This window comes from Coenobita brevimanus, chromosome 13 (assembly GCF_032717465.1).
Source record: "Coenobita brevimanus isolate Jiangsu-jjx chromosome 13, ASM3271746v2, whole genome shotgun sequence".
Lineage (NCBI taxonomy): Eukaryota > Metazoa > Arthropoda > Malacostraca > Decapoda > Coenobitidae > Coenobita > Coenobita brevimanus.
This window is the reverse complement of record NC_136966.1, coordinates 42,003,009-42,015,163: the sequence shown is the minus strand read 5'-3', so window position 1 is coordinate 42,015,163 and position 12,155 is coordinate 42,003,009. Positions and strand designations below refer to the sequence as shown.

Below are 12,155 nucleotides of genomic sequence, written 5' to 3'. Positions count from 1 at the left end.
TTGCCTATTCGAAGGACACACACACACACACACACACACACACACACACACACACACACACACAAGTTAATTGGTGACAAACAGGGCTGGAGGTGTACTTGAAAAGGTTGTTTTGGGCATGCACATACCACTTTACTATTGTACTTAAAGTGTTCTGTACATCAAGCCACAAGGAGCTCACAGTATGCCAGATCAGCCATTAAGTATTTGCAAGCATGCTAAGTCGCATTTAAAAGAAACTACGAAAATCAAACCAACTACTCCTGTAAATCGTACTAGCACGGAGTTCCCATCTAAAGAGTTCAGTTCATTATTAACTGTATTTGTATTGTATATCTATATCTTTATGTATGTGTGGAAACACACACACACACACACACACACACACACACACACACACAGTTTTATATATATATATATATATATATATATATATATATATATATATATATATATATATATATATATATATATATATATGTATATATATATATATATGTATATATATATATATATATATATATATATATATATATATATATATATATATATATATATATATATATATATATACGGAGCCTCTGTGGGACAGTGGTAGAGTGTGCATTTCGTACATGCGTGAGCTATGGTTTGCGCCCCGCCAGGGTAATAAACTTTGGGAGTGTTCACCTGGCCATGTACTTCATTGGCGGACACAAGGGGTGCTGTGGTTGAACCAGTGTCGCTTACTATAAAGTATGCTTGCACCCAGTTAGCTTGCGGAGGCCGATTACTCGTACACTTGGTTCACAGACTAAACACACATCCAAAGCCACTCCAATGCTACAATTACACTTACAAGTACTTCTCACCCTACATACAGTCTCTACCAGACAGCCTAAGCCACTGGGTAGAGATACATTGGCTGTATCGTCCCGACTTCGGTCGGGATAGGCCGGTCCTGCAGTGGATACTCAAAATGGCTGATGGTGATTATATATATATATATATATATATATATATACCTTTATATATTGTTACGGAACAGAGAAAGATAATGTACACTTTAAGTGAGAATACTAAAAATCACTACTGTCCCGTAAAGTTCCAGGTTCAAAACAAAAGAGTTAGGTAAAATTACAAGTTAAAGTTTAATGCTCAAACTAACAACAAAACATTCAGGACTCCTAAGGATAATGTAATGGCAAAAAACAGGTTAAATATATGGTTAACTGCAATAGCCTCTATTAACACGAAATTAGCAAGAGTAAATTTATCCAAGTCAGCCCTGATAAAATGAAAATACACTGGGTAATGCTCAGTTAATGCAAGATAAATTATTACAGATACAAACTATTATTAATAATTGCTGACAACAAGAACCTTACATGAATCACAAAAACCTCACTAGGCCTACAAATTAACAACTTATGCTATACAGTACAAGAACAAAATGCAATAACACTTACACTCAAATTACACAGCTGCTAGATGGTTGGAGACTTCCTGAGCACTCACAATAATAACTGTACAGGGGAGGACAGAGATGTGAACAAAATGAGGAGTAGATCTAAGTGGCAATTAATGTAGAGACTGAGCTCATTATATAGGGGCCAGCAGAGCTTGATACAACTTGTAAGAAGGACGCGCAAATGAAGCCATGGGGACAAAGAGTTGACAATCCTGCTCTGGACAACAGAAAGGACGACTTTACTATAACGGTAGAAGGGGGGAGTGAGGTAGAACACGCTCGTGATCAAACAGGCAGCACACTGTACGTTAGAATTACACAAAGGATGATGAAATCATAGGCTATGTAACAATATATATATATATATATATATATATATATATATATATATATATATATATATATATATAATATATATACACGAGGTGTGTCAGAAAAGTTCCAGGACTGATGTCACAAAAGATATATTTCAAATCCAAACTACAAACTACGAGTTGTCCCCTTCGAAGTAATCCCCCTGGAGTCTAACGCACTTTCCCATCCTTCTCTGCCATGCCTCCATGCACTCCTGGAAGGATTCTTCCGGGATCCTCCGCAGCTCTGTCGTCACGGCCATCTTGATGTCTTCCACGTCTTCAAAACGGGTCCCCTTGATGACCCCCTTGAGCTTGGGGAAGAGGAAAAAATCACACGGAGCCAGGTCGGGTGAGTAGGGAGGTTGCTACAGGACGGTGATGTTCCTCTCGGCCAGGAACTGTCGGATGCTCAGGGCACTGTGAGCAGGCGCATTGTCATGGTGAAGCAGCCACGAGTTGTCCTGCCACAACTCTCGCCTCTTCTCGCACACTGAATGAAGCAAACGTCACAGGATCTCTTTGTAGGCCTGCTGGTTAATTGTCTGGCCCTGTGGCAAGAACTCAGTGTGGACGATGCCCCTCACATCGAAGAATGCGATCAACATGACTTTGACTTTGGACTTCGACTGTCTTGCTTTCTTCGGCCTTGGCAACATCGGACTCTTCCACTGAAGGCTCTGGCGTTTGGTCTCCGGGTCATACTCGAAGATCCATGACTCATCACCGGTGATGACTCTCCCTAGCAAGTCTGGTTCGGTTTCAAGACACGCGAGGATGTCCTGACACACCTGCATGGGCCGATCCTTCTGGTCATCATTCAGCAGCTTCAGCACCATCTTTGCGCAGACTTTCCGCATACCCAAATCTTCAGTGATAATCTTCCAGATGCTGTCCCGGTTCATGCCCAGCTCATTTGCGATCAGTCTGGAGTAGACTATAGAACCAGTCGAGCAGGGCAGTACTCCCGAGGTGGATGGAAAGCTGATGACAGGGAGTGCTGGAGCTCCCGTTTCATCAGCCCTCAGGACTAGTTCCTGACCATCCCCCTTTGCTGAACTTTTTCAGTGTCTCAGTTACACAGAGAGTAGGCCAGCATGCTCTCCAGTACAAATTTCTCTAACTATCTTCACCAAACTACATGCACAGTTCACACTACACTTCCTATTCAAAATTCACCAAAAATGGCGTCAATTCACCCAGCCTCGGAGTCCCCAGGGGGGGGGGACCATAAATGCCCCCGCCATCTGCCCCTCTCCCGGTGACGACTCGAGGTGCCTGGAACCACTGTCTGACTCTCTTCTTCTTCATTTCTGCAACATTCGCGGCCTTTCATCTAACTTTCACTCTGTTGAGCACCACCTCTCCTCCTCTAAACCTCACCTTCTTTTTCTAATGGAGACTCAGCTTTCTGAGGCAACTGACAGCAAACCCTTTTCTGTATCCTCCTACTTTCTCTATACTCATTTCAAAGCCAAAGGTGGCTGTTGCGTATACATACGCAACAACTTATCTTGCTCTCGTGTTCCTGAACTTGATTCTTCTGAATTCTCCACTCTCTGGCTTGGGCTTTCCTGTCATTCTCTGACTAAATATATCTGTGCTGTTTACTTATCCCCTAATTCTACTGACTATCAAAAATTCTTCGACTATCTTACTTCTACGATGGAACACATTCTGTCCATTTCTCCTTTCTCTGAAATCTCCATTCTTGGAGATTTCAATGTTCACCACCACCTTTGGCTCTCCTCTCCTTTCACGGATCCACCTGGTGAACAAGCCTACATCTTTTCTATCCTTAATGACCTAGAGCAGCTTGTACAGCACCCTACCCGTATCCCTGACCGCCTTGGAGAGAGCTCCAACATACTTGACCTCTTCCTCACAACTAATCCTTCTGCTTACTCTGTTAATCTTTTCTCTCCGTTGGGCTCCTCCGATCACAACCTTATTACCTTAACCTGTCCTATCACTCCGGTACGGCCTGTGGACCCTCCAGGGAAACGTCGTCTGTGGCATTTTGGAGCCGCGGACTGGGAGGCCCTCAGGCAGTACTTCTTTGATTTTCCCTGGAATGATTATTGCTTCCATGGCCGTGAGCCATCTGAGTGTGCCTTGCGCATTACCGAGGTTATTCTCTCGGGCATGGAAGCATACATTCCTTTCTCATATCCTTTGGCTAACGCAAGAAATCCTTGGTTTAATCACGCTTGTTCTAATGCTGTCCGCAACAAGGAGAAGGCCTACAAAAGGTACCGGAGCCAACCCACCCCTGAATCACATCATCTTTACGTTTCTGCCTGGAATCGTGCTAAGTCTGTTCTTCGCTCTACTAAAAATGATTTCATCCATATTAAATGCTCTCAACTCTCCAACTCGAATTCTTCCCGCTCCTTCTGGCACCTTGCCAAAAATCTTTCTAACAACTTTACCTCATCATCCTTCCCTCCTCTTTTCTACTCTGATGGTTCTGTAGCTATTTCTTCTACTGATAAAGCAGATCTCTTCGCACAGACTTTTTCCTCCAATTCCACCTTAGACAATTCCGGTGCTGTTCCTCCATCCCTCCCCCCTCTGACTTCCTCATGGCTGACATTAAAATTTCTTCAGTTGATGTATTTTCTGCCATCACTGGCCTCAGTACTAACAAGGCATATGGGCCTGATGGGGTCCCTCCTGTTGTTCTCAAGAACTGTGCTTCTGTGCTTACACCCTGCCTAGGCAAACTATTTCGCCTTTGTCTGTCAACTTGTACCTTTCCTTCTTGCTGGAAGTTTGCTCTCATTCAGCCAGTCCCAAAGAAGGCTGACCACTCCCAACCCTCCAACTATCGTCCAATTGCTTTAACGTCCTGTATTTCAAAAGTTTTCGAGTCAATTCTTAATAGAAAAATTTTAAAGCATCTTTCCTATCACAACCTTCTTTCCGATCGTCAGTATGGGTTCCGTCAGGGACGCTCCACTGGCGATCTTCTCACCTACCTTTCAGACTCCTGGTCATCCTCCTTTCGGGACTTTGGCGAAAGCTTTGCCATTGCACTTGACATCTCAAAGGCTTTCGATCGAGTCTGGCATAAATCTTTAATTTCCTAACTGCCCTCCTACGCTTTCAATCCTTCTATCTGTGCCTTCATCGCTAGCTTCCTTTCTGGTCGTTCTATAGCCGCTGTTGTAGACGGCCATCGTTCTTCTCCTAGATCTATCAACAGTGGTGTTCCTCAGGGCTCTGTCCTATCACCAACTCTATTCCTTTTATTCATCAGTGATCTAAGCTGTACATCTAACCCTATCCACTCATACGCTGATGACTCCACCCTTCACCTTTCCATTCGGTTCCCGCAACGCCCATCTCAACAGTTACTTCAACAAACAAGGGATGAGGCTATGGCACACCTAATGTCTGACTTGGCTCATATCTCTGACTGGGGTAAAAATAATATGGTTGTCTTTAATGCATCTAAGACTCAGTTCTTACACCTATCAACCCGACAAAATCTTCCACAGGTATACCCACTAATGTTTAATAATATTCAGCTTAATCCTGCATCATCCTTGAACATGCTTGGGGTTTCATTTACTCAGGACTTATCTTGGAAAGATCATATTACATCTCTTGTAAAATCTGCTTCCAAGAGATTGGGTGTGCTAAGCCAACTCCGCTCTTTCTTTACCCCTGCACAATTGTTGACTCTATACAAGGGTTTCATCCGCCCCTGTGTGGAGTACAACTCTCATGTGTGGGGAGGCTCCCCACATACAGCTCTTCTCAATAGGGTGGAGTCAAAGGCTTTTTGTCTCATTAACTCTCCTCCTCTTACTGACTCCCTTCAACCTCTGTCTCTTCGCCGCACTGTTGCATCTTTATCTCTTTTCTATCGCTACTTTAATGGTCACTGCTCCTCTGAACTGTCTGCTTGCATTCCTCCACCTCTACGACGGGCGCGCAGCACCCGTCTGGCAGCAAACTCTCATCCCTTTTCTGTCCAACTCTCTAATGCAAGAGTTAACCGTTACTCCCAGTCTTTCATTTATGCAACAGGTCAGCTCTGGAACTGTCTCCCTCTGTCTGTATTTCCTGCTTCCTATGATCTCCAGTCTTTCAAACGTAGTGTGTCCAGGCATCTCAAAATGATCGAATCTTGAATTTGGCTCTCTATTGTATTTTGTTTTTCTCTTGGAGGGAACTGTTACTGCGGGCTCATGGCCTTTGGTTCCTTCTTCCTCGCATAAAAAAAAAAAAAAGTTAACCGACGATCGCCATGCACAATCTCCCTGACACGCTCAACGTTGGCCTCAGTCCTGCTCGTTGAAGGCCTTCCACTCCTGGGGTCGTCTTCCACGTCCTCGCGTCCCTCTCTGAACCTCTTGTACCACTAAAAAACACATGAGCATAACATCGTCTCATCTCCGTACACTTGCTGCAGCATTCCCAGTGCTTCAGATGGAGTTTTCCCCAACCGGACAAGTAACTTCAGGTTGGTTCGTTGCTTTGTGCTCATCGCTTGACGACATGAAACAGAGGTCATGTATACAAAAGCATGTGAAAAAAAGATCAATGGCTGCAGAGAGCTGAGATCACAGTCATATAATCCCTGGATATTACGTCACACGGTGACGCAACCCACTAATCCCTCTCCCACTCATAGCTCACACTCAGTCCTGGAACTTTTCTGACACACCTCGTATATCCATACAGTATATATATATATATAATTTATCTATCTATCTCTATAGATAGATAGATAGATAGATAGATAGATAATCGTTTCGTTTTTCGTTTCGTTTTCGTTTCGTTTTTGAAGGCTCCAACATGCTTGCATGCGTAGGGCTTGGTCACCTAATGGCGGCTGTCCATGCTGCTCGATCTATGGCAGCCTCCATGCTCAGTCCCTTAACCCTGAGGTCACACTTAATGACCTCGTCCCATGTCCTTCTCGGTCTACCCCTCGCAACCCCACCTCCAATATTAACACTTCTCACCTTCTGCACCCAATTATCATCCCCGATCCTCTCCACTTGCCCAAACCATCTCAATCTACCTCTACTTATCACAACGCCAATACACTCCAGTTCCATCCTACCTCTCAGCTCTTCCATCGTAAACCCAGCCCCCCCAGGCCTTGCACGCAGGAAAGCACTGCACATTCACCTAATCATTGTCATTTCTGTACGTTTAAGCCTGCAAATATCCTCTTCCTTTATTGTCCAGGTCTCACTACCATACAGCATCACACTCCTAACACATGCTACATACAAAGACCCCTTAGCACGTAGGGAGAGTCCTCTCAATGTCAGGAGAGGCAACAGCTCCCTGAACTTCTTCCAACCACTTCTAACCCTAGCCATACAGCTAGCTCTAGTCCCATCTCCAGCACATAACATGTCTCCCAAATAACAAAACTCTTCCACACACTCAAGAGACTCACCTTTCACGCCTGACAATCTCAGCCTGCTCTCCCCGACACGTCGCACACATAAAATCAGCATTATCTCGCAGTCTACCTCTAATACCACTACATCTCTTGTGCACCCATTTATCACAAACACTGCGCAAGATGGATATACTTCCCACGCCCTTGTGGCAATGTGCACATGGCCACTCTCCCTCTTCTTTGACTGTACCGCCACCAACCCTAGATATCATCACTTTTGTTTTATCTGCATTTACCCTTAAGCCCTTGTGCCCCATGCCATCTCTCCAATTCCTAAATCTTTCTTTCGCCTCCCTTTCATTCTCTGCAATCAACACCAGCATACATCTCCCACGGGAGTCCATATTTGAAGTCACGTGAGAGGGCTTCAAGTACCATGATAAACAACATGGGACTCAAAACTGACCCCTGATGCACACCAGCATTCACGGAAAACTCATCACTCAAATCTCATTCACTCTTACCTGGGTGCGAGCACCCACATTCATGCCCATCACCACCCTAACCAGCCACTTCTCCAACCCAAGCTTTCTCATTGCCCACTTCACCACCTGTCTAGGGACTCTGTCAAAGGCTTTTTCCAAATCAACAAAAAATATAGATCCCTTTTCTTTCCAATATATTTTTCCTGAAGCTGTCAAACATTGAATATGGCATCAGTGGTCCCCCTGCCTGGCATACACCCAAACTGCATCTCACCAATATTCACTCTTTCTCTAATCATACCTTCTAGAACTCTCTCCATTACCTTAATTATCTAATCTGAAAGCTTTATACCTCTATAATTTCCTCTTTCCAGGGCATCACCCTTCCCTTTGTACACATTTACAGTTACACTCTTCAGCCAATCATCTAGAACAACACACTCATATAATTATAATCCTATTTATCAAGTCAGTGACTAACCTCACCCCTATATCTCCTGAGGCCTTCAACATTTCGGCAGTCAACCCAGACACATCTGCTGCCTTCCCCACCTGCATCCTGCCTATTGCCTCACTCACAGTAGCAGCGTCAACCAAAAGCCAAGGGCCAAACACTGGATCTGCTGGCTCCAAACCTTTCCTGTCCCAGTCAAACTCCTCATTCAACAACCGGCTACAATGCTCTCTCCATGCATCTTTAATATCCCCACTGTTCACCACTACCCTTCCTTCATCACTCTTCACACACTGCTCACCAATAATATCCCGGTTATTCCTCTTCATCTGGTTTGCCACCGTAAAAATCATGTTTTTCCTTTCCATATTTATTATTTATTTATATAAATGTATTTATATTTATGCATGTATATTTATGTATATTTATATATATATATATATATATATATATATATATATATATATATATATATATATATATATTTTTCTTCATTCATTTACTTATGTAATCGTCTATGTGGGAATCGTCTAAACGGGATGGCTAAATCGGGTGAAAACTGACACCAGTCCAGGTGCAATGACACCGTCCTGCATGATATTGTAGTGAGTTGATAGTGAGTTGATAGCAACCCATGCCGGGAAGGCGTAGGACATCACTAATTTAATCAATTGCTTGTAGAATCAGAAGAACGTTTCTTTTTCTTGCCCATAGTCTGGCTCTGTAGCTGCCTTGAGTACAATGAGTCAGGGGGTACACCGCCTCTTGATGTCTTGTACATAGTCTTTGAAGGTGAATCCAGTGTATTACGTCCCTCCAAAAATTTTAGTGTAGGGCGTGAGTGGCACACATGCATCGTTAACTGCCATGTGAGGGGAATATCTGTGTTCATGTTTACTGCTGGTGATGAGTGTGGTGGTGGATTTGGCTTCAGCGATCGTCAGCCGGCTGGCCTCAATCCACGTCTGCAGTGAGGAAGGGAGTGCGAAGTGGGAGGGAGACGTGGGAAGAAAATTACAGGGGTCTCATTACGCGATTCATTGTAACAGGTCTTCCGTAAGATAAGGAAAATCGCCAGATGGGTTTAAATATATACCAGAAGATGTTGTCTTACTAAAGGACGAGTTTATGGACGTTCTTCGTTACATTTTCATTTTTTCAGATTTAAACCAATAAACGAAACACATTGATTCATGACGCGTCTATCCATTTTGACGATATATTCAAAAATTTTCTCTCAATTGTATGGGACCGTTGACAGCGACACAGCCAACATAAGAGCATAAAAGAGAAAAATATGCGGAAGACTGGCAGGCAAATACGAGTCCTAGGCATCTCATAAAGTCGACAACCGATACCAGTCCTGCTATGTAGATACTCGTATATGTATTCGTGTTTATGGCGCAGCATATTAAGTCATCCTCGCTTAAGATGTAGTCACAATTGTTCCTGAGTGGCACAATCCATTCTTCATTACCTAGGATTTTCTACACACGTTTTCCTTTAAAAAGTATTGCCCAGACCCGGGATCGAACCGGGGACCTTTAGATCTTCAGTCTAACGCTCTCCCAACTGAGCTATCTAGGCACGTATCAGATTAAAGAAACAAGCAAAGGAAAAAAGGGAAGGAAGTAGGAAGAAGAAGAGTGATGATGGGAAGTGTTGGGGGAAGGGAAGACAAAGAAGAAAGAAGACAGAATGTAAGAAAAGATAGCGGACAGGAGGTAAACAGAGGAAGAGACACATAAGAGAGAAGGTCGAAAAGAAAGAACAGAATGGACGAAGAAAGAGACAAGAGGAAGAGAGAGAGAGATGGGGTAAAGAATGGGAAAGATATACAAAAGAATGGGTAAGAAATAATTTGTCGTGTAAAGGGGCTAATCGTAAAATCTCTCTCTCTCTCTCTCTCTCTCTCTCTCTCTCTCTCTCTCTCTCAGCTTAACAAACTCACGTGGTGTCATCCTGTATAACTGAGTGTAAACAGAACCACGTGGTCTGGTGTGGGTCACGTGGATCAAAGGTACCTTATCTAGTCACCGTGACATTATTTACTACCACCACAACTGCCGGCATGATCACACATCCATGCGCCCTCACTCGAAGGATGTATTATTTTTTTCTTGCTGTATCCACACCTTTTTATACAATTTAAGGGATGGGTCCCAAAATGAATGGGTTACAGTCCTTATAACCTCCTTCGTACTGTAATGCTCTAAGTAATGAATTAAATCGTCTTATGGCATCTTGAGCAGAATTAAAATGTCACTGTAAAATGGCTGTAACTCAAAGGTGAGCTACCGATTGTATGGCGACCTTCAAAGCTAATTGAAAAAATATTTAAAACTGTCGAGAGCCTTGTTTACCCAACACATGTATAGCCAGGCGCTGGATCAAACCAGGAAACCATTTATTACGCTAGGTGGTAACCATATAACCGATTATGGCACCTGGTGGTTTAGTGGGTAATTAAGGTGCTCCAATCGGATTGAGCCTGTGTAGGTTTATATCCAAGGGGTGGTTGGGATTTATTGCTCACGTAATGCCACGAATGGATGAGTGAGACTGGTCACTCTCATCTGAAATGTCAGGACCAACTTGTCTAACCCCGGTTTCCTACGCTCCGTATAGGAAGACATGGGACTGGATGATGGATGGATGGATGGATGGATGGATGGATAGATAATAATAATAATAATAATAATAATAATAAGCAGTACTAGTAGTAGTAGTAGCAGTAGTGGAGGTGGTTGTGGTGGTAGCAGTAGTAGTAGTATAATAGTAATATTATTTTTATTTTTATTATTATTATTATTATCATTATTATTATTATTATTATTATTACACACACCTATCACATAGGTGCAGACTACTGTTCTTGTTGATATTATTATTATTCCTGCCTCAGAGTCTCGCGACGATTCCAGGAGAACCGGAGGCTGCGGAAGTAATCTGAAGGGTCCAGGTTATGTGTCATGGCATGGGCCATTGCTGATAGAAAAAAAAATCCCGACCCTTTACGTGCAGTGGCAGAGAGTTATCTGTAACATGAGTGAACGAGATAAGGTGGTCATGTCTACTGAAGACTGCAGCAGGATTGGAGCATCTGAAAATTAAAATTGGCGGACCGATTCCTAAGAGTTTATTTCGTTTTATTAAAAAGATTCCAAATCTCCCCAGTGTGGTCAAGGTTTTTTTAAAGAACAGTAGGTATGGACTTTTGACTGTCTACAGGACAGTTAATGAGTTCTAATTATTATTATTCCAGCCTCAGAGTCTTGCGACAATTCCAGGAGAACCGTAGACTGCACAAGGAATCTGAAGGGCCCAGGTTGTGTGTCCTGGTATGGACCATTGCTGATACAGACAAAATCCAATTCTTCCCAATGGGGTCAAGGCCATTGTAAGAAAGAGTAGGTGGAGACTAGTGACTGCCCGTAGGACAGTTACACAGTTCTAGTTATTATTATTGCTATTATTATCATTATTATTATTATTATTATTATTATTATTATTATTCATTCATTCATTTCATTCATTCATCATCCAATCCTACGTTGACTCAAGAGGAGCGCCGGAGCCAGGGGCTAGGCAAGTTGGTCCTGACATTTAAGATGAGAGTGGCCAGCCTCACTCATCCATGAGTGGCATTGTGTGAGCAATAAACCCCAACCATCCTTTGGATATAAACCTTCACCAGCTCAATCCGACTGTTATTATTATTATTATTATCATTATTATTATTATTATTATTATTTTCCTCTCCATCCTTCTTTCCTTCCATCCTCTTCTGTCTTTCTTTCCTTCATTCTTTCCTTGTCCTTCTGCCTACAGGTGACTTTACATTCCCTCTTCTGTCATTCTTTCTTTCATTCTTTCCTCTTCTTTCTGCCTGTGGGTGACTCTACACTGAGTGACAAGTCAAATGGTTTCCTGTACACCAGGAAACTATTTACTACGCTGGGTGGTAAGCATATAACCAATTTATGGCGTCTAGTGGTTTAGTGGGTAATTACGGCTCTCCAGTCGGATTGAGCCGGTGAAG

General features: G+C 43.0%; 1 protein-coding gene and 1 non-coding gene across 2 annotated transcripts; both read right to left on the bottom strand.

Moving 5' to 3' along the window:
• Window positions 1-2,312: 2,312 nt before the first annotated feature.
• LOC145415607 (protein GVQW3-like) lies at window positions 2,313-7,722 on the bottom strand. The gene is made up of 3 exons (XM_080284834.1): window positions 7,699-7,722; window positions 6,055-6,175; window positions 2,313-2,767 (listed from the first exon to the last, which is right to left on the bottom strand). Exons 1-3 carry the CDS (start codon window positions 7,720-7,722, stop codon window positions 2,313-2,315), a joined length of 600 nt encoding a protein of 199 aa, XP_080140960.1.
• Window positions 7,723-9,627: 1,905 nt separating this feature from the next.
• Window positions 9,628-9,700, bottom strand: TRNAF-GAA (transfer RNA phenylalanine (anticodon GAA)). The gene has a single exon. It is a non-coding gene; the product is annotated as a tRNA-Phe (tRNA).
• Between the last annotated feature and the right edge of the window lie 2,455 nt (window positions 9,701-12,155).

Excerpts from the sequence above, each read along its gene's own strand:
- LOC145415607 (XM_080284834.1), bottom strand. The coding sequence starts at position 7,722 with ATGAATGTGGGTGCTCGCACCCAG. Across the intron at positions 6,176-7,698 it reads ATGTGGGTGCTCGCACCCAG|TGGTACAAGAGGTTCAGAGA; the intron begins GTAAGAGTGAAT and ends TGTGTTTTTTAG. Across the intron at positions 2,768-6,054 it reads GGAGATTGTGCATGGCGATC|TACTGCCCTGCTCGACTGGT; the intron begins GTCGGTTAACTT and ends CCACCTCGGGAG.